Genomic DNA, 23,234 nt, shown 5'->3' with positions numbered 1-23,234 from the left:
TACTGGCTGCTTCCCAACTCTGTGATCAGGGGTGAAGATGTCTAACCCACCTGAGACCATTTCCCCATTTGTCAGTGGATGTAGTAATACTTACAGTATAGAGTTGTTGAGAGTTTCAAATAAGGCAATGCATGTAAACAGTTTGGCAGGTAGAAGGAGCTCGGTGAACACTGCCTTCTCTCCTTTCGGTTTCCTATCCTGGGGAAGTGGCGTGGGAGCTGGGTTTGCAGCCTTGACTTACCCTGAATGTCCTGGAGGTCTGAGGCACCGCTGAGATCTCTGAGAGCTCTGTGCAGGTGCTTAACCCCATCTGGAAACTTCCTGTGGTTTCCTTTACTCTTTGGTCATTCCAAAGAGAAGTTTTGTTTTTAGAAATTCATGAGCACCTGGTTACACTTTGCCAGGCAGAAGACTGCCCTTGCAGTGGTCTGTCCGTGTCTACGTGAACACAGCTGGACAAACGTGCTTTCCCAGCAGAATGAATTCTCCTTGGTATCCATGACTCCTTTGTCTTAAGGGAAGATGCATGTTTACTTCTTTTATCTTTGACTTCTTTCTTTGGGTTACTTTTTCCTTAATTCTAAAGAATGAGGGGAAACAAGTATAAAGGAGAAAAAAAATTCTCTTCTGCCGTCTTAGGGTCTTTGGCTGGGCCTATGAATTAAACTGACGTAAGACAGATGAACAGGGGAAAAAGACACACTTCATTAAATTTTTATATGTACATGGGAGCCCTCACGAGACCTAAAGAAATGACCAGAGCAGGAAGTTTTTATACCTTTTAGACAAACAATAAATTTGTGAAGAATTGATAAGACAAAGGGGTTTGGGCCGGAGGCAGTAAATGTGAAGAAGTGCCCAGGAGGACGGAGTTAGTGCTGCAAGGTTGTTTGTCAGATTTCCCTTGGCCCCTGATTCCCCAACTCTGGTGATAGAATGTCTTCATTTCTCTTGGTACAGGGAGGGCACCTCTACATAGGAGTTTATCTCCTGCTTCCAGAAATAAAAGGAGGGTCAGAGTGCCCTTCTGGCACCTGCTGTTGTCAGGTACCTTTAACTCAAAATAGTGAGCGTGTCAAAGTGGCATGTTTTGGGATGACATGCTCAGAAGTCCTTCACAAGTTTGAGTGAAAATAGGTTGTAATGTCTACCTTGACTTTTTTGCTTATTATTCTCATTTCCCCTGAGGGTCCTAAGAGTAAGAGGTGATACCCGACCTCAAGGTTTCTCTTCTATAGGATGGGCAGTGTATGCAGATTCATTTATGGATTTGAGACCCAGCCCACCCCCTCTCTGCTCTCCCAGTCCCTGGTCCAGCCACGTCCCTTCCTGTGCTTGGTTGTGGACGGAAGGTTTTTTATACATCTAGAAAGCAGCATTTAACAGGAGCCTCTGCATATCCATGTATATGCCATTTGCTCCCTTAAGGGCAGTTGGGTGTTTACTTGTGCCATGATTCCTGACGTGTGGTCCAAGGACCACCTGCACGAGAATCCCTTGGGGTATTCATTAAAGAAGGAGATTTCTGGCCCACCCCAGATCCCCTGCATCAGAATCACAGTGTCATTATTTGTGGTTTTAAAGTATGCTTTTCATGGGTTGATCACATTTCCCTTTGAGGAAGAGCAGCAATGCAAACTTGTCATTCAATTGTGTTCAGGTCTTGGCGCTCACATTTTAAGGGCTAATTTTCTGTCCTTGGGGCTTGTCACTACCAGTGAAGGCCTGTTTGCCAGAGTTCCAGGGAGCTCACTGGTGAGCAGAGCTGGGAGTGGTCGGAGAGGGCTCCAGGGGGACCAGAAGGTAGGGGAGGTGATGCCTGTGGAGCCAGAAAAGGTTGGAGCCAGGAGTACGTAGTTGATGGAATTAGATTCAAGGCAGAGGTGACTGGTACTCTCAGCAGCTCAGAGGAGTAGAATTTAGCTCTCTGAGAGCAGAGGAGGGAGATGAATTCAACCAGGTAGGAGACAGAAGCAACAGGAGGCTCCAGTGGGAAAAGTGCAGAGATGGGGATATGAGGCCGGACCTTGGCCAAGGGACCTTTTGGAACTAATTAATCTCAAGTCTTTTCCTCAAGGTGTTTACGATGACTTCCCAGTCTAGCTCCTAGGGATTCGTTTGATAATTGAATAATTAGACAGAGTATAGTGCATTGCATGGATTAAGTGTACACATTGCTTACAAGTGAATGGTAAAATGGAAGATAGCTAGTTAAGAGCGCAGTTAAAGTCCTAGGAACAACCCGAGTTAATTTTTGAAAATGTGCTGTTCTTAGTGTAATCCTACTATCTTAGAATATTCTAGAAAACAACAAAGACAGGTGTACACATTCCATCTTTCTAGGGCAGTAGTTCCCAAGCTTTGCTGTACATTGGAACCACCTGGAGAATGTTTTAAAAAATACTATTCGCTGGTTCCCGCCCCCAGACCTTCTGATTGAATTGGTATGGGGTGTGATCTGGACGCTGGGATTTTAGAAGCTTTCCAGTCTTTCATTTTTAAATGAGGGAATTCAAGCCTAGAAAGAGCGTGAATTTTTCCAAGGTCGCATGAGAGCAGAGACAGGATGAGATAAACAAAAGTCTCCTGACTCTTAGCTCAGGGTGCAGGAACCACTCCAGGCCTTACAGAGGGATTTTAAAACAGGGCATTGTCGACAGAGGTGATGTAAGAGTTGAGGAGGCAGACTGGCCATGGTGAGGCACCCCAGGGACCAGCAACAGCAGACAGCAGCTACATCACCCCTAGGATGGAGAGATGATGGAAGCAGGTGGTGTTTCCAGATCCCAGATGCCAGAGCAATCTTAGAAGGAGCTAGAACCACCGTGGTGGGGATGGGGGGCTGCCTGGCAGGAGCCGAGACTAATACAGGGAGCTGGAGATGTACCAGAAGCAGAGAGGGAGAAGGAGAAACATCCTCCCTTCTCTGCTCTCTGACCAACTCTGCTCTCTAGTCTTGCACCAGTATTGCCTGTTGGCCAAACCTGTTGGGAAGTGTTGTTCCCTCCAGAGCAGAAGCAGCAGCGAACCTGAGAACAAACCAGCAGGTGACTATACTGTGGTCTTTCTGAAGTGCAGAGATGCTGTGTTTGAGCAGATCTCTGTTTGGATGATGGTCCCATTAAGAAGGATCTTATGGGACTTTCTCAGTAAATTATAGGTAGAGATAAATTTTATTTTGGAGGAATAACCGTATTGAAGCAGGTGATTTCTTATATGCATTTTCATTAGTGGTGTGATCGAAAGGCTTAATACGGATGTGTACTTTTACATTACTGTCCCCTTTTTCAATTCAGGTCCGTATCTCTTTCCCATTCAGCACATTTACATTTTTACAGCCTTTATAGTTAAAATATATATCGGTTTAAAAAGACCCATTGGCAATCTTATCTGCACTAAATCTTAAACATTTGTTCCTTTGAGAACTAGTTACTTTCTAGATGTATCACCAAAGCCAGATGATTCCATAAATATATATGAGATGACAGACTTTGCTTTACTATACCATTTAAAGGCATCTTTAAAGAAAAATGGAATTATAGCACACTGCATTTTATTTGTTCTGCCTGATGGGCCAAGTACTTTGCACCCAGCGGAGCTAAGCCCTGACATCCTGCTGTTCTAACAGTAGCTCCCCTGTAGTGTGCTGCATTCTTTAGACTTGGATAATTAGTCTGATGTCATATAGGGAGCTTTATTAAAATAAATACAATACCATAGTTCCTTTCTAATGGCACTAGGATTAATTCGTTGTAGATGTATACCTGACACTCTTTGAATCAACAGACGTAGCAAAGAGGCTTCAGCTGGTGACACCACAGGCAGCGAGTGGGTTTTCAAAAGTGTGTCCCGACCCTGACATCAGTGTCGGTGTTAGGCATTTCTGCAGGTCATGATCTGAAGACCTGTGTCTCTTTTAACCTACCTCACTGAGCTGCCGTGAGAGCAATTAAAACGGGCTTGCCCCTGTTAAGAGGGTGAAGCTACTTAAACACTGAGGATGCTTTGCCAAGGCTGCCAGCGAGGGAGCTGCAAGAGTCTGGCTTAGAATTGGTTCCTAATTTCTGGCCTTTTGCTTGGATTGTCAACTTACAGATTCCAGTAGTGTGTTCTGACTTTGTTTTTCCTCTGACTTACTCTGTGCTGAATGCAAGCTTTCACTATCAAAAAGAGCATACCGGCCTGGGATGTCCAACTTGCACATGTCTGCTTCCTCCCAACAAGTCCGCGAGGAAGTTTCACCATGGAGGCATTTCGTGGCTCGTCTATTATTTATTTGTTAATTGGACTGTTTTTAGTGATGGGGGATCTTATATTTTAACATAGCCCATGAAATATTAATAGTAATTATTAAATAGAATAAATCTCAAACTTTAAGTATTTTGTAGCATTGTCTAATTTAAAAAATCCATGTGACCAATGCTGATAAATGTGGCATGTTCTTGTGATTTTTTTTTTCACTGCCATTGTCTATTTTGAACAGAAACTGGGGACAAGGGTATGTAACAGTTTCTTCTCAAGGTGTATAGGGGTGCTGGATAATGGCACAAAACCAGGTCTTCCAGACTGTATTATATAATACAGTGCAATCTAATAATGGAAGGGAAGCATTTAGTTTTAGGAAGCTACTGACTCTTCATGTCTGTAACTGTGTGTGTGTGTGTGGGGGGTGTGTGTGTGTGTGTAAAAACTGGGAGGAATACCGATAGTGCTGTAGAGGATGTGCCAGTAAGACTGAGGACACACAACTTACATGGGAAAGCCAGAAAGCTCATTCTAAGAGAGATGTTTAGAGTGTAAATCTCATCTTTTATAGGATATATGGAAGAAAAAAAGCCATTTTGTGATGGTTAATTCTGCTTATATAATTGCATTATTTAAAACAGAGAGATTCTTTTAAAAAAATTGAATTTTCTATTCTCCACCTACCTTAATTACTTTTAGGGGGCTTTTATTCATTGTAGGCAGTGGATTGTCCCCAGATAATGGAATTGTTGGTAGATATGTTCACTTTGGAGCTGTCCTGTAGTCGAAATGTGAAGATATTTGGGCTGCTTATGAGGGTATTTAAATACAAGAAGTAGCTTTTCATGTTTTGGATTGAAAGCAAAGAAAGCCACTTCATTGATTCTCAATTCATTTTGTAAAGCCCCGAATTACTAAAATTAAGTTCATTCAGCTCAAATATAATGAGTCATTTTCTGTTCAGCTTCAAGGGAGAAGAGCAGACCCTGGGTCATCTCATTTGGTTTTTTATTTGCTCACACACCTTTCATAATACTCTGAGGGAGGGGGTGCATTAGAATTATTGTGGTTTTGATTGAAGTAGGAAAAAAACACAGTGTAACAAGTCACGGTATCTGAATTTAGACCTTAAACCAACTGCTTCTCACATGGCTGTGTAGACTTCAGTGAGCTGGGCCTAGATTCTCTTGGTCAGATTTAGATCAGATTTAGAATTCTTTCATGCAGAACAAGCTAAACAGTATGTGGGAGTGACAGGAACCCATTTATCATGCACATAATGAGAGCAAGCTGGCCTGTAATAACACAATGTTTTTTTAATAGTGAGGATGCTAAAACATCTGGAGTAAGCAGGTAACCTGTGCATTTAATTCAAGGACTGAATCATAAGAAGGCACTTTAGGGAAGGCCCTTACCATTATGGAGTGCTGGATTTTTCTACTTTGGTTCTTGTAGAAACTTTCATCCCCCAGTATTTGAAATGCAAATATTTCCACTGGGCTTTTGGTATCTTTTATGGTTTTCAAAGGCACTGCATCATTATATTTGGTAATTTCATTTACTTTGCATAATTGTTCCTAATCTTTATTTTTGAGATTAAATCTTCTTCTAGAATACTTCAGTGAAAGGTTCTTTTCTTTTTATACTTGGAATACATCACTTAAATGGATTCCTGCGTTTACTTTGAAAACAAAGAAATTTAAAAATTCTTTCTCCAAATGAAGAACAGTCCCTGGAGAAAGTTTTTTTTTTTTTTTAAAACTAGAGTCATAACATCTAAAATTAGAAATTATTATCAGTCCTCCTTCGATGCAGAGGACACAGAGCTGGGGCAACTCTACTTCAGTCTAAAAACCCCCTGTTCCTTCGAAATCCCTCCTAAAATGTGGTTTCCAGATGGCTCGTGGCCTTGGTGTTCTCTCTTAAACTCTTTTGTATGCCACATTGAAAGAAAAAAGCTCAGCAGATATATTAAAATTTTAAAATGTTAAGACCAAGCCTCACTATGAGTGCCTAGGGGAGACCCATGCAAGTGGACCAGTGGAGGCTTCGACAGGACTCTGCCCTCAAGGGGCTGCATACAGTCTTGACGACAGCACGTGTTCATGTGCTACAACTGGGGCGGAATAGAAGAGATCCTGTCATTAGGTCATTTGGTGGCAAAACCCATGTTAAAATATAAACGCAACAAGCAGCGTGCTTGGGAAAGGAGGGGGCGGAGCTGGACCCTGACAGACAGGTGGGGCGCAGAAGCACCAGTGTGGGAGTAGATCCCGGAGCAGATTTGCAAGGAGGCTGATCTGACTGAACGGTATTCATGCTGGAGGGTAGTAGTAATAAGGGGGAAGAGAGGAAATAAGACCAAGAACCAAGAGGCCTCAGATGCCACTCTGGTGACATTGAACTTGACACTGAATTTACTCAGGAGCCAGTGTCGGCTTTCACGAGCTGGTGTGACTGAATGAAGGCAGAGCTTTTATCAGGATTCATCTGTCTGGGGGGTTTAGAATACCCTGCAATGGGAAGGAATGGAAGACCAGATACAGCCGTTGCTCAGGGTTCTAGGCCCTGAGCACATGTTTGATGCAAGTAGCGAGGTCCAGCTGAGGATGGATAGATCAGAAAGGAGAAAATTAAGAAGAATGTGAAGGGTTGTTGGAAGTAACCCGTGACAGAGAATTTGGGCCTTAAATGACCACGATTTCTGATGTAGGTGGTAAAGGAAATGTTGGGGCCATTGACAAAATGAGGGTATCAGGAAGGGAATTACTTTGTTTCATACTTCAGGGGCGAAGTAAAGAAACTGACTAGCTGCGTGCTCTTGGGTCGGTCAACTTGTCTGTATTAGATTCTTCATGGAGAAAATAGGCGTGTGACCCCTCTCATCTTAAGGTTATGGTGAAGACCAAGTGAGAGAGAGGAATGTGACAGTCAAAATAAAACAAACAGACAGAACTTCAAGTTTTTACAAGTGCAAGATCACAAAGTTTAAAGGAAGTGGAGTAATAGGAAAAAATAGGGAAATGGGTCTGATATGAAACATGAGGTGAAGATGTGATTATCTAACTGTTTGGGAATTTATTTGCAAGGACTGGCTAAGGGCCTCCAAAACCATCTTCTGCCCTTTGGCCAAAATCATCTTTCTAAAAACAAATCAGGTCCTTTTTCCTTCTTAAAATGTTTCCTTGTCCATAGCATGAAACTCTGTTCCCTGAGTAAGACCTAAAATCTCTTCACATTGTGGCCCCAAAATACTTAAAAAAAATTATACACTGAACATTATTTAAACACCCACTCACTATATGGCAGGCATTGAGCTGGGTTCTTAAGATACTGAGGTTGGGAGGCATGGCCTCTACCGTCAAGGAGCTCACTATCTAGGTGGGGGGTGCATATTAGTAAGTGGGTGATACAGACCAAGGGAATGGGGGGCTGTAGAAAGAGAAGCAGGGGAACACCTGATGCAGACATCCTCTCTGAGGATAGAAATGAGGCCGATATCAGGGAGGGCTTCCTAGAGGAGGTGCCAAAGCTGAGTTTTTGCATAGGGGTAGGAGTCAGCCAGGGGGAAGAAATGAGGGGTGTGGGTGGAGGAGGGTGTTTGAGGGTGTGCCTAATCTCCTTTGAATCTCATCACCCAGTTACTGTTTCACATAGAACTTTAGTCATGCTTAATTACTGTTAGCCATTTCTTAAATATGGGAAAGAAGTGGGTAATGGTGGGGGAGTGGTCCTGGACCATAGGACGGGGACCGGAGACCGAGACCAGGACTCCTCCAGACAGATATACACGGAGCAACCATATAACTTACTATTCAGAGTGAGGTGCTTTGAGGAGTGAGAGAGAGTGCTGTTAGTCATTGTGGCTGGGATACAAGTATAAACTGGGGCTGTCCTGGGTATATCAGGATGCTCGGTTGCTCTAGGCAGAGAACCTTCTGCTGCTGTGGTCACACCATCATAGCAAGCCTGCTCCTGGCTCTGACCCTCTCCCTGTAGGACTGCTTTTTGGGATGAGCCCATGATCCAGTTCTGTAGGAAAGCCTCCTTTATTAGAAGAATGAGGACTGAAGACTGGGTATGGGCATAAGTCCCCTCCTGCTCAGGAGTGGCAGCAGCTGTCACTGGGCTGCGTGGGTGGGTGGTGTTATGGGAAGCCTAGTAGGCAGCAAACCCAACATGGTCCCCTGTTTCAACAGTCAAGATTGGACCCTATGGACGAATTGGGGGTGAGGGGCGGGGACTTGCTTCTTGAGAGTCAGAGCCCTGGTTTCCAGTCTGCTGTGGATTAGCTGCTATCCTGGGTGGTCTCTTCCCCTCCCTGTCTCGTTGGGACTGTGAAGAGGGCAGGAGGAGATGATGACGATGCTGGTCAGGTGGACACTTCACTTACAGATGCTTTGTTCATTCTTGTCGATAAGGGTGCTGATGCTGATGGTCAGTCATTAAGAGCCTTTCCTCGCCTTCTCCTCGGTTTATGGGTGTGAGGTTCAGACTTGCATGGCTGGGGCAGGGAGACGGGAGCTGGAAACATGCCTTGAGAGCATCTCTGTCTTGTGGCTGCTCTAGTATGAATGCAGAAGGCTTTGCTTGTGGCCAGAAGACAACACGGACTGTCTCCAGGAAAATGTAGCTTATAGTTACCAGAACTTCCTTTTAGAAGGACTGTGACTTAGCCTTTTTAATGAACTGTCCAAGTTTGATTGCCCCTGTGTTGAAATACCTCTCATTAAATGAGAATTGGTCAAAATATTTGTCCTTTCATTCATAGGAAGGACTGAATCGCCATTCTTTCCCCTCTGAAACTGAATGACAGTAACAAGGATTTAAATGTGTTTTCAAATAATATATACAGCATAAAATAGGGTTTTGTTTTAAAGATCGGCAGTCCGTATTGTGGTTGTCTTCAGCATTTTTTTATACATTTAATATCTCCATTTGGGGATTCAATAACTTAAATGGGAAAAAACTGCAATTTTAATAATAAGCCCAGGTTGATTGCCTACTTTGTCTTTTGTATTAAAATGAATGTTGCAATTACTATGTATTAATATCCAGTAAAACTACATTCTGTTTTCATTTGGTATGAAAAAGGATTGCTTCTGAGCAAGCACACACAATTTATCCTGGTAAATAAAATAATTCGAAATGTGTGTGTATATGTTTATTATGAAGCCATCCTTCAGAATTCACCAAATGGAAAGAGAGGGAAGCTGATTGTCTTTTATTGTGGAGCTGACAGAATGTTTATTAATGGCCATGGATTTGAAATGAGCATCTTACTAAATGGAAGTCTTGGGCCAACCTCTGACCCTTTTGTCTTAAAGGTTTGAGAACAGATAATATGAAAGAATACCAGCTCTTTTCCAGATGGCTGCATGCCTGATGTTCCTTTATGTTTAGCTGTCATTCAAATATGAATGCCCAGTGATTATAAGTGTCTCTTTCTCTTTTCTGGACTGAAATGAAACCTTTTATGCATTGTGTGTTAAAACAGATTAACTGTTTGGCTCATCAGTAGGGAAATGAGAACAATAGCTGCCAGCTCAATGGTAGAGTAAAAGAACATCCTTTGGGGTTTAGGGGCTAAGGTTCACAAGCAAATGGTGTGTCCAAGTGTCAGGCTTGGGAAAGATGGGTGAGTTAGAAAAATAGTTCTCCTGAATTTTAATTTTATAACTGCATCTGGATGAGGGTGGTAGTATTTTTTTTTAGAAGCATGCAGGGTTAAGATTCAATTTCCCATACTTTTACATACACTTTTCAGTTGGTCCATCATTAATTTCTTGGAGTTCTGCTGTGCAAGATGAATTAAAAATGATATGTTCATATATAATGACATGTGTCTTATCATGCAGGCATAATGCAAAATTACTGTATAATGTTTTCCTACGTTCTAAAACATGCTATATTCTAAAAATGTGCTGAAGTTGTCTTTTTAAATGTACGTATATATATACAGACACCACATATATATATTTTCAGATACCTATAGTGGAATAATTTGAATCTCATTTTTTTACACTATTACTAGCAATTTTGTGATCTGAAAACCAAGTAAAGGTGGACGATGATCATTTAGGTGTGGTTGCAGTGCAGACCCGCCTGGAGGGCACTGGTGAAACTGATGACCCCTCAGTGACCTCTGCACTAGAGGCGACGTAGGAGATGGCTGGAGGCCAAGGGTCCAAGGGGACCAACCGCATCCATTGTAGGAAGCTAGACTACTTTGAAAAACGCGTGGCTCCCTTATATTCTCAGCAGTCGAGTAGGAGGATGGCTCTCATTTTCCCTGAAAATCCACAGAATGAGTTAAGTACAATATTTTCATGACCTAGTGTTAGAAAAAGAGCAAGTCTGATCCATTTATTTAACTCTTATTTGAAATGATTATTTTCATGATAAAAGGTGTGCTTCTGTTGTAGTGGTTCTTCTTCATGGGAAAGCCCGCCATGAATATCTGTTGTTTTAAGTAACAGTTGTGTTTCCTTAAACACTCATGATGAAAATAAACTTAAATAAAATCGTTTGCTTTTTCACTTTTGTTAATTTGTCTTCCTGGAATACTTTTGATGTTTTAAAATTTTTATGTGTCCTTTTTTATGACTTATGCCCAGTTTTTTAATAACAGCTTTACTGAGATATAATTTACATAGTATATAATTCACTCATTTAAAATGTAAAATTTAATGACTTATAGTATTTTCAGAGCTGTGTGTCTATTGCCACAATCCATTTTAGAATATTTTCATTACCCTCCCCCCAGAGAAACCCCATTCCTCTTACCTGTCATCCTCTAAGCCCTCAGCTCCTGGCAACCCCTTGTCCGCTTTCTGTCTCTGTACATGGCTTGTTCTGGGCATTTCATAGGAATGGAGTCATACAGCCCACTTGTGGGTTTTTTGGTGATTAACTTTCTTTCTCTTGGTGTAATGTTCTCAAGGTTTATCCATGCTATCCTTTTTATGGCTGAATAATATCCTATTAGATAGATGTACTACATTTTGTTTATCCATTCATCTGTTGAGTGACATTTGGATTGCTGTATTTGTATTTCTGGTAATTTATGTGTTTTTCTTTTCTTTTCTTTTTTTTTTTTTTTTTTTTTTTTTTTGGTCTTTGGATATTTATCTTGCACACGGTGTGGCCTCTATTAGGTTTTAACAGATGGCAAAGCTTTGGATGTTACATATAAGCTTGTGGCAATGACTAAAAGAGCACTGTGGAGCCGAGAGCTGCTATCTCAGGTCTTGCACAGAATCCAACAAAATGCCCATGGATAGTGAGAACAGCGAGAATGTAGAGCCCTCGATGTAGCTGGAGGCTCCCCAGCATCCAGCGTACATAGCAGAGCAGTGTGTGCAGGGAGAGGGTGGTGGTGGCTCTGTGCAGATGGGCTACTGTGTCTTGTACTATCCTCCACGGCACCAGATCAGTTGGCATCAATACATGCTTGTGTGTGAACCCTTGTGTACAACACCGCCCCCCCCCCCCCCCCATTTACTGTCTTCAGAATGGCAAATACTCTAATAGTCTGCAGGCTCCAAATTCTCCCAAGGTATTAAAGTTGGAGGGAGGGCACTAATCTAAAACTGTTATATGTATAATGACAATAATCCCAGTGCACTCAGTAGTTTATATATATTTTTATTTGAGTTCACTTAATTGTTCTAGGTAAGTACTCAGTAGAGCAAGGAGTGATCTCATTTGCCAGAAAATTCAGGAAACAGAACTGACTCAGACTCTCTTGGCCAGCCAGCAAGGAGAAACGGGACCCCCGGTCCTGCAAATGCGGAACTTGTGCTTGTTCTCAAATATCCATCTGCTCCCACACCTCTGCCTTCTGCCTTGATCTCCCTGTCTCCCTTTTGCTAATCATGACCAGCACAATCTACAACTTTAGTGGCGGCATCTGTGTTTTAGTGTGAAAATGTTCTTACTGAAAACTGTCATTAGGGAACTCAATAATAGTGTCTTGACTGGTCTGTCACAAGTGCCAAGATCAGCAGTGACTGGGGCACTCTGGATGTCACAGAGTGGTCCCATCAGTCCAGAACTGTATAGATGAAAGGGTCTAGATTGAGGAGTCAAAGTAAAGCAGATACTGGGTGAACAGGATTTCATGAGGTTATCCTCGTTAATCCATGGGAACGGGATCAAACGCTAAAGCCGGAAGATGCAGGACTCTGCACACTTTACTAACTTAATCATTGGCTTGCTCTTTCACTCACTACCAAGGCTTCCTGTGCATTTTAGTAAATGTAGCATCGATTTATAATAGCATTTCTCTAATATGATGAGAAATAGACCGTGTAGAGTCCTTCTCTTTAGGGTTGACCAACACGCATTCTCACAGTAACAGCAGAGAATTACGATGATGATCACTAAGAAGGATGTGAGAGGAATTCAGAGAGGGTGACAGTAGTGGCCACGTGTGGAGAGTTTGCTGTGTTGGGGATAGCAATACACAGATTGAATCCTTACAGCCATCCTTTGAGTAGGTTCTCTTAGCTCCATCTTAACAGGTGAACAGGTGAGAAGTAAGTTAGTTTGCCCAACACCAAACATCTAACCAGTGGGGAGACAGACCACCTGGGCCCCGGAGCCCCTGGCACAGGTGTAGGTCCCGGTGTTGACCTGCTGCCTGTAGCACTCAATCCCGCATCACCCTTTCCCCATCACCGCTGAGTTCTGTGAACGCGCCTTCATAGCGAAAGTAGTATTTTTCTTTCTTTCTGTTCGATAGATCTGTTGATGGTTATTTTATTCCTTGACCTATGAAAGTAATGCATACTAATTGGAGGAAAAATTCAGAAAGCACTATGGAAAGAAGACAAAAAAAAAAAAAACCCAAAAACCCACCCTTGAAATCCTGTCATGTAAATAGCACAGAATTAAAGGAAGGAGTCTTCAGCTATGATGCTGTCTGCGAGGTGGTTTGATCGGGTGCCTTTGTGAATCTTCTTTAACCATCACTGTCTATAAGGGCAAAAGTCCAAATGTTGCCTGCAGTGACCTGGCGGGAGAAATGCCTATTCCTTGGGGTCATGAAGCTGTCTTACAGAAAAGACTCGCTCTAAGAATTTCCTGGAGTTGTTTGCAGGTTTGCCCTTTGTTTCATAGGGTGCTCAGATGCTGCTTCAGAGCAGGAAATCCTGTTTGATCCTTGGGGTACCTGAATTACACCTTAGTGACGTGGAAGTTTCTTTGTTTCTATAGGAAAAGGCACTCAGACTATCTGCCTAAGATGCCGAGAAGGCATCAGCTTCCCTCTGCTGTCTCCAAAGGAGAGCGAAGGCTGGTTTGCCCCACTTCATCCCATGCCCCTCCCCTACTGACAGTGGAAGTTCTTTTTTTGAAACTTTGATGTGGATCCCATGATGAGGCCAAGCACTGAACAGATGAAAAACTGAGATGGAATCTGAGAGTTCTGACAAGGATTTGCATCACTGGGGATAGTGTGTGTAAGCCAGTGGTTAAGGGTTTGGCTCCTGCCCTCACTTCCCCTGGTGCTGGTGAGATTTCTGCCTCTGTAGAATATTGGCGGTGGGGAATGAGGGGGAGTATGGAAGGAAGCAGTTGGGTGAGAATAAAGAAACAGTTTATAGAAGCATATCAAGTATTATGGATGCTTATTAAGAGGTGGGACATTTATATATTTTATCCAATTGAAATGGTCATTTTGTAAGGCCTTTTTATCACTGTGGGACTGAGGAAGCTGTTTCAAACAGTGAAGTGTCTTTGTGTAAAGCGACAGATAAAAATAAGGGCATATTTCACAAGTTTCACGTCTTCTTACTTGGTCTTATGTTTTGTAATAATCAGACCCCTGGTTAAAATTGAGACTCAGAATTTTATTTTTAAGAGAAATGGGAGAATGCTGTGCCATTGGGCACAATGTGAATTCTTCAGTGAAACAAAGAAATAGGATTTTATTCATTCTCTCAGCAAACTTTTAAAATTGTGAGCAACTGATTATTCGCAGGTGCTGTGCTGGATGCTGTGAGCAAGACGTGCTCTGCTGTCGTCAGGTTCTCTGACTACTGGGTATAAAGACAATTAAATTAAAACAATACAGTGAGTCTTGTGATGGTGTTTTTTTTTTTTTGATAGAGAATGAATCTCATAAATAATTACATTTAGAATTATGAAATCATGGGATAAAGGAATATGATGTCCTCAGTTTTTATTATCGAATAACCAGTTTCCTCTTTTTTTAATTAAAAAAACTTTATTATGAAAAATTTCCAGCTTATACATAGAATAGAGTATGAGCCCCTCACCCCATATGTCTGTCACCTGGCTCTTCAAAGCATCAGTCGCTGGTCAGTCCAGCCCCTTTTTTTATACTTTTTTTGTCTATTTTGTTCCTACTTATTTGTCCTTTCAAGAGATGCTGAGAATCTTGCAGCAGGGCTTCTTGTGTGATAAGGGAGCTTTATTGAACATTATCTTCCAAGTCACTTCTTGTATCTTTTTTATTTTGCCAATCTGGAAACAGAGAATGCATGACACATGGCTATTTTTTAAGTTCGTTCTTTCTTTCTTTCTTTCTTTCTTTCTTTCTTTCTTTCTTTCTTTCTTTCTTTCTTTCTTTCTTTCTTTCTTTCTTCCTTCCTTCCTTCCTTCCTTCCTTCCTTCCTTCCTTCCTTCCTTCCTTTTCCTTCCTTCCTTCCTTTCCTTCCTCCCCTTCCTTCCCTTCCTCCCCTTCCTTCCTTCCCTTCTGTCCGTCCTTCCCTTCCTTCCTTCACTTCCTTTTCTTTCCTTTCCTTTCTTTTCCTTCCTTCCTTTTTTTTTTTTTTTTTTTTTAGCAAAAAGACAATAAAATGGTTATTTAACTCCCAGGTTTGAAGCTGAATCCTGCTGCTTGTCAAGGGGCACCTTTTGCTGGCTTTAGAGTTTCAGAGGTTTGTTTGCCTGGTGGAAAAGTATATGGAGTGTTGGTTGCAAAAAACCTGTAGCAGATGCAAAAACATAGAACACCCTTCAAATAATCTTTCAGCCAGGCCAAGCTTAGCAAGAAGAAGAATTGCAGAGCAGTTGTATTTGTGGTTTATATTTATATACGTGTGAAGGTAGCAATTTCAGAATTCTAAGGAATTAAGCTGGCTGGAGAATCGGGCATGGGAAATTGACCTGCCTAATTCATTGGCTCAGTTTTTGTGGTGCTTGTGATCTGTGATGGGGACACTATTCCGTAGCACTGTGTAATGCTTCCACAACTCATTACTGAGAATGGAATAATTTTTCTTACATGGCAGGGGCTAAGGCAGATTTTTTCTGGTAGAGATTTGAACCATTGATAAAGCCTCCCTGATAGTCCCATTGTGGAGGCTGTTTATTTGCTGCTGAGATTTCCTCTGAAAATGCTTTCCTTCTTTCTTTCTTTCTTTTTTCTTTTTTCTTAAAAAAACCCTCATCTCTCCAGGCAAGGTAATGGGAACTGTGAGAAGCCAGCACAAGTCACGTCAGCTTAGCCCTAGAATGTGGCGAGAACGCAGTTGTTTGCGCAGGATTACACGGCTGGCACGGGCGAACGTGCTCTGCAGACTCATTTCAGTTCTTAAACAGCTCAGTTAGCGACGCAGGGGAACGGGTGATGTTGACCCTTTTCTACTCTTGGGTAGACAGTCTTAGGTGGGCCAGGGAGCAGGGAGCTGGGACTAGAACGCGTCTTCTCTGCTGTCTGCATGACTCGCTGTCCCAAGGAGAGCATGGCACGTTGTTGGCGCTTGGTATTTGTTTGAATAAATGAGAGGGATGAATGGAAATATTCAGCTTTTTTCCAGATACGCTTTATAAAGCCTTAGTATTAGGAGGAGATCTTTGGAAGAGAGTTCCGTGGACAAATAAGTTGGAAAATGTTAGCCTCTGGTAGACTCACTGAGGGTTTGTCTTGCGACGAAGAAAAATCATTTTACTTTTGTTTAATCCAGTGTATAAGACCATATGATTGTGGTACCTTCCATAGCATGTCTATTCATGTCACACAGAATTACTGTTATGGATAAGAGCCTGTGGAAATTCAGCTCCAAATGAACAGCTTTCTAGCGTATTTGGCATTTACCAGTTAAGACCACCAAATCAAAAAATTAAGCTCAGATCTTGGCCTCTGCTTTTGTCTTAGAGTCATTCCTTTAGTTCCCATGTTGAAACCTCAACTATCTTCTCTAACTTGAGGATTTAGACTTCACATTTTCTGTCCCTACTTATTTCCTGGGTTATTCTTTTATTTGGGCATTAAAACAAACTTTTTCTTATAAGAAAAATACAAGTTTAAGTTGGAAAATTAAAGAAATATAGATAGGTAAAACAATCTTACTTAAAGTCCCATTAATGGAGATAACTGTGCTTTATTTCTATGTTGTTGTCAATCTCCTTTAGAGCTCAGACTAGAGGTAGATTGCCTGGGTTCAAAAGCCAACTCTTCCACTCACTGGCTGTGTAGCTTTAGATAAGTTATTTAGCCTTCAGCCTTAAAGACCTCATCTCTAATATGGGGATAGTGACAAGGCCCCTATAACGGGGTTGATATGAGGATTAAATGAATTAATATATGTAAAATGCTTAGAACAGTACCTGGCAGAATTTGTATAAGAGCCAAATTAAAGAAATAATGTGTATGCATTATATATGTGCATACACGTGTGCATGTATAATATTACATAGTTTGCACACATCGCAAGTTATTTAAGTAGTACACCATGTTGGATGTTTAGGTCATGATGGATTTTTCACAATGATGAACAGCTCTGTTATGAATACCTGCCCCTCAGATTTTTTTGAGCATCCGTCATTATTTCCTTAGGTTAATTTCTTAAATTGGAACCACTGGATCAGTGGATGTGAATGTTTTTAAGACTTGGGTACAGTCTTCCTACGGAACTTGGTAAGACAGCCAGTCAGTGCTGCTCACAGCTGTGTTTGGGGCACCTATCTTTTTCATTTTTGTCAATTTGGAGGGTAAAACATTTTCTCATTAAAAAAAAAAACAACTCTACTAATGAAGTTAGTTTCTGCCATATGGATGGATTGGCCACTTGTGTTTCTTTTTGTTTGTGGCTATTTACAGTTTGAAAGAAAAAAAAATGGACAAAGGACTTTTTTTTTTCTTTTGTGAGAACCCTTTTTATATTAAGGATTTTCATACCTTATCATTTGTTGTGAATATCCCCTGCATCCTTTCCCCCTTTTCTTAGTCTTTGTACGTATTCTCCCATTTCTTCACTATATTGCCTGGATCCAGACATTTCTACCTTTTTTTTTTTCTAGTCTAGCGTCTAGCATAACTTAAGTGAACATTTATGTAATACTAGCACTAACACTCTCTGCAGAATATCTTTAAAAAAAAAAAAAGGAGTCTACAGAGATGAAATACCGGTTGTTGAAGGGCATAGGACAATTTTTGAATTTTTGTCTAGTGAAGAAATGCCTTTGAAATTCTTTTTTTGTCCTAGAACTGAAGCGATAAGGTTTCAATTTTTTAAAGTAACATCTCATTCATATTTCATGCTTTTGTGATGCTGACCAGTACTTTATTGGCCTCTCTCTACCATTTTATTTGCAAAATGAGTTATATGCAATGTGAGACTCATAATATTAAATGACTTTTATGTAGACTTACTGAGCTAGATGGTTGAATCTCTTTGTCCATTTGTTAAGTTTAAAGTACGTTTTTTTTTCCCTGAATACATCTGTTAATGATGAACTTGAAGCTTTTGTTTGTTACCCCACTGGATAAGAATGCAGTAGAGAGATTTCTTTTCAAGCATTGATCTTTAAGCACATTTCCTGGATATAGACCTTAAGACCTCTATTTTATAATAATGGAAGTAAAATATTTGATGCATTGAATCTTCTCATGCATATAACCTCGTTTTCTACTCCATTTATTTGATAATTGTTTCATCATTTCAAATTCAATTTGTAATAGCAATGAACACTCTTTAATATTTTTCTAATAAGGATTAGTTGGAGAGGTTAATATGGTCAGAAATTTAAAGAAGCCCAGAGTCATCTTAATGAGTGTCAGGTAATTAACCTACATGAATAGATTAAAGAAATCAAGCAGGCACACTGATGGGTTTTCCTTTCAAGTTCAAATTTAGAACATCATCTGTGCAGTGGTTAGGTCTTACACATTAGATGGTGATTGCTATATTGTTTTTTAATATATAAAAAACTTAATAGTGAAGCCTTATTAGAATTATTCATCAAATTTGATTAATTGAAGGATGATTATGATATGTGATAGAAATATTGAATTCTTATATGTAAATTATATATTTTTTAAAATAAATAGGCTCTCCCCAAAATGAATTTGTTCATGAATCAGGAACCAGTGCTTTAGTATGTCAATCTCCCGTTTCAAGAAAAAAATCATAATGAGAAACTGAAGCAGTTTATGGGCGCTTAATTTAGGTCTAAGAAACTTGATGAAGGTGATTGTTGCTGTTATCCTATGAAAGCTATTGTTCAAATTTAGATGAAAATTTATCTGTTCCAGTGGTGACCGTAGGATTAAAAGACAAGTTCTGGAAGTAATCTTGAAAGCAAGACTTCACCTTCTAAAGTTATTCAAACATGAAATTTATCTTCTTAAAGAATTGAAGAAACTTATGGCAATTTCTCCTTTATTTAGTGAATTATAGTAAACTTCATATAAACTATGTGTTTTTCTGGCCCTACTAAAGGCAGTGTGCAATCTTCTTTTCTTTTCTTGTTTCCTTTTCTTGTTTTCTTTTTTTAAGAACTGTGGCAATTTTAGAGCTTGAAGAGGCGAACACCAGAGATTATGAATATTTATCCCTTCATTGAGGGGAGTTATTTCTGGTTGAGGGTAAGTAGCACCTTCTTGGAGAAAGAGACAAAATCTGGGTTTGTATTCCAGCTCTGCACTTGCCTTCAGCCTCAGTATTCTGTTTCATACAGTGAGGACACAGCTTCATCACATGGGCAAGATAAATGAGATATTGCTTGTGAAACACTTTGTACATCTGCTAAATGATATAAATATCAGATGCTTCATTGTTTGCTTTTAGGTGAAACTTTTCTTGTCACTCACTCTTCAGTGTGTCTCCTCCTTGCTAAATGCACTCTTTCATTTAGCTTAATTTTCAGTCTTTTCATTCTCTTTTGCTACAAACTCTGCCCAAGAATTTTCTTAAATAGTAGCACAAAGAAACAGTGAAAATCAGACTTGTATCGAGTTCACGGGATGGTAAGAATGTTATAATTAGTTCTATACACACCATTTCTAATCTGTGACAAGTAACATGTCCATTTAGTTCAGAATGTTGGGTTTCAATCTGGATTGTGGCCAGTTTTTCATTGTCACAGACCATATGGCCAACTTGCACCTAACAGCATCTCTCTAGTGGGAGTCCTGACTTAAAAAGGAGACTAGGTCAAATCAGGCCATTTGGGACTCATGTGTGAACAGCTCTGTGCTGATTGTTGGTGTGGGTGGGTGAGATGAAAAGATAAAAAACACAGGAAACCTGAAAAAACACATGAAACCCTTAAACTTCATAGCCTGATTAGAAGATGACATTACATAAAAGTCAGAAGTTGATACTAAGTGTCTCTCAACTACTCATTCGGTCATTTGGATTTTATAGATTATGCTCTATTTCCCCAGCTCTCCTGGGGATGCAGGGAGCATCTTTATACTACTTTGCATTGCCATATTGACCAACACAGATGTTTCCTCTTAGCAGATGCTCAATAAATATTTTGAATCAAGCTGTAGAACCAGGATAATTATAAATCCCTCTCTACTTGTAGAAAAACAGTTTGTACACAGGTATTACTGATGCTCAGTTAATAGCATCCTCTGAAATGCTGAGAGCAAATTTACTTCTCTGAATTATATAGCTGTGTGCTCACTTACTTATCTTTTAAAGTGGTCAATAAGTGAGGCTTCTTGCTTAGCACAGGAACAAGAAGTATGGGTGGAATAGTCTTGTAAGTCAGAAAAGTTGAAAATACTGATCTTTATCATATAACCTGAGGCATCTAAGTTAATTTTCTTCTATGCCTTGATAACTCCTATTTTATTAAACTTGCTGTCAGCCTCTTTGAGAATTTGCTTAATTTTTCTGGATCTGACTTTCTAATTGCATACTTTGTATCAGAAAGGCAGTATTTTACCTGTGGTTGAAATGATTTGCGGGTCTTGATTAATTCACCAGCATTACTTCAGGAATCCTCATAAAAAGTATTTCAGTGGTTCTTGTTAATTTCCCTGTTGGGGCAAATTAAGTGCTGAGAAGTAATCCACAAAGTCTGAACTGTTTGGATCTCTGAGGACCATCAGGGACAGATAATGAAAACACTGAAAATGTACCCTCCCAACTTCAATATTATTTTTCTTTAGATCAGACCATAGAACATTTTTCACTGTGCTAACAATCATGTGTACCAAAAACGTAGACCCGTAATGCCTGTTAACTACGTCCTGATAGCAACTTTGCTTTATGGACTGCACTTGATACACTCCTGCCACAAGGGCATTTGGCTAATTCCAAAAGGGACTCTGCGCAGAAAGAATGTGAAGCATGCAGTGCACACCAACAGGAGTTTGGAAAAACACTTCCAAGTTCAAGTAGCGCTTCACATTGGTATGAAAGGTCCGTGTTCGTTTTCTGGCTGTTTCCACCGTAGGAGCCACGCCTCATGCCTTGCTAGGATAATTCCACCTGGGCTCAAACTTAAGTGATTCCATCTGGCTCATCCAGGCTCCTCTGTGGTCAGCCTTTGGGTGATTTCCTTTCATGTGACCCACTGCTACCTGGCTTGTAGTTAGTACCATTTGCCGGGTGAGTAATACATATTTACTGAAGAGCTCTGGGTCATTTCCATCACACTTGAATGGCATTTGGTGATGAGTCTGAGAAGTCAGCTGCTGGGATGATTACATTTATCATTAATGACCTCATTTTCTAATCTCTGAATATTAACAGTGTTCAGAGAGAATATATTTTTATGGGAAATGGCCTACAGTCTTGTGCCTTTAACATCCTGAGTGCTTTTTCTCACCACGGAGAGTTGGACAAGGGCAATTCTTTGCTACAAAAGGGGTGGAGGTTATTTTTGTACAAATTCTTTAAGTATTAATATTTTTAGATTCCATTCTGGAATTCTTTGTATTAGGAAAAAAAAGTTTTAATATTAACTCAGTAAGAGAATATAATCTATGATGTGGCCAGTGGCCTAGTGCAAAAGCTAAGCTTGTTTAAAATTAACGTTTCCCTTTCAAAGCTGTTTGACATCCAGTCTTTCCAAATGATTCTTTAAAAGCAGAAATTAAAATTTACTCCTGAAAGTCATGTGCTTTAAACTGCTTGCTGAAACATGTCCAGAGATGTAAGATTTACATATTTAAAATCATATTTGACCAAAATGAGACATATGCAAGTAATTTTAGATTTTTTGGAAGGGGAGCCATTGTAATGCTTTCTGATCTGTTTCACTCAAGTGTTGCCTGAAGATCATCCCTCCAGCTTTGAGGGAATCAAGCCAAACCTTTCTTTCTCTTCTGAGTGAGTCTCTTCCTAGGAAAGCTTTTTCTTACCCCTCTCCTGCTCACACAGCAGGAAAGTGTTACTGGTTAACTGGCAACCTGCGGCTGGCAATCCCAGCTGCACGTTGGAATCACCTGGGCTCCCCGCCCCGCGATTGGCTTGGGGCGGGGCGTGTTTCCCAGCTTCCTTAGGCGGTCCTTCCGGACGCCGGGTGGAGAGCGCGCGCGGGGCAAGCGGAGCCGAACATGAGCAACGAGGTAAGGTTTTCTCTCCCTCTCTTTGTGGCAAACCAGCCCTTTCGGTTCTGTTTTTACCGCTTTTTATCGCGTAGGTGGTTTTGATTCTCGCTTTCTCAAACTTCAACGTAAAAAGCCCTTGGGGCGGTGGAGCTTGCTAACAACGCCAGTCCTTGGGCCCAGATGCACCAGCTCTGAGCAGTTCGGGGTGAAGTGAGGGCCGGAGCGCGCCCAGCGACTTTGACAGTTGGTGGAACTTGAGGATTCATTTAATAAACGATGTGCTTCCGTTGTCTGTTCCAGCCCGGCAAGCCGTTCCAAAAACGTACTGTGTTAGCATGTTTACTTTGTTACATCTCATGGGCTTGTCGGGCAAGAACGAGGCCCAGTTTGGCTGGGGGATGCTTCTGTTCCACACGGGGTCCACTGGGTGGGTTGCTTGGTGGTGAGACTCAGCTAGTGGCTGTTCTGGAGGGTCCAAGGTGGCTGAATTCCCATTTCTGGCACCTAAGCACAGGTAGCTGGAAGGCTGCTGGGCCCAGCTGGGCCCTCTCCGTGATCTCTTGGGGCTTTTTGACAAAGCTTCTTAGCAAGGTATTTGTACTTCCTACAAAGGTGATTTAGGGATCCTAATAATTTGCCCTGAGCTTTAGATGATTCTGGAGAGCGAGGCAGGAGCCACAGGGCTTCTAACGACCTGGTGTCAGGAGGCCCAGAGCATCGTTTCTGCCACAGTCTTTCTTGTCAAGCAAGTGCGTAAGAAAGCCGGGGGCAGAGCGGACTTCGTCCAGCTCCCTCTCAATGAGAAGGGCGGCAGAGAACTTGCAGCCAGCTCTTGGCTGCCCTTCTCTCAGAGGCAGAAGGCACGCTGCTGTGACTCCGCTGCGCGTTTCTGGATTACTGATTCACAGTCGCTAGTTACTATCCTAGTTCAGTGGCTCGTTATCTTTCACTTGCTTCGTTTCAGTGATCCCTTTTGGTATCTCTCTACGTACACACTGGTCCTCCTCCTTTGATTCACTTTATTCATGGCGCAGGTCATCTTGAAGCATGATGCTGACCGGGGACCCTCTTCCCTGAAAGTGTAGCTGGGTCTCCCTGCCTGTGTAGAAGGTGGTCTGGAGTCTGTGAGAGGAAGCCTAGTGTAGTGGTTAATGCCGCAGATCCTGGAGTGAGACTGCGGGTCCGAGTCCTGGCTCTCTGACTTCCTCCCTTGGTGACCTTGGGC

At 41.3% G+C, this 23,234-nt stretch overlaps 1 protein-coding gene across 4 annotated transcripts in view; it reads left to right on the top strand.

The window, feature by feature from the left end:
- Positions 1–23,234, top strand: part of PARD3B (par-3 family cell polarity regulator beta) — a 924,313-nt gene that overhangs the window by 28,234 nt on the left and 872,845 nt on the right. Inside the window, exon 1 of one of the 4 annotated variants that reach the window (XM_064485062.1) lies at positions 21,946–22,027. The exons of the other annotated variants lie outside the window; for them this stretch is intronic. Coding sequence (XP_064341132.1) covers positions 22,016–22,027 — 12 coding nt within the window. The 5' untranslated portion in view covers positions 21,946–22,015. Of the gene's footprint in view, positions 1–21,945; positions 22,028–23,234 lie in introns of those variants that run through there. 4 annotated transcript variants of the gene reach the window in all.

This window comes from Camelus dromedarius, chromosome 4 (assembly GCF_036321535.1).
Source record: "Camelus dromedarius isolate mCamDro1 chromosome 4, mCamDro1.pat, whole genome shotgun sequence".
Classification (NCBI taxonomy): domain Eukaryota; kingdom Metazoa; phylum Chordata; class Mammalia; order Artiodactyla; family Camelidae; genus Camelus; species Camelus dromedarius.
The sequence above is the reverse complement of the archived record's forward strand: the minus strand, read 5'-3'. Positions and strand labels throughout refer to the sequence as shown.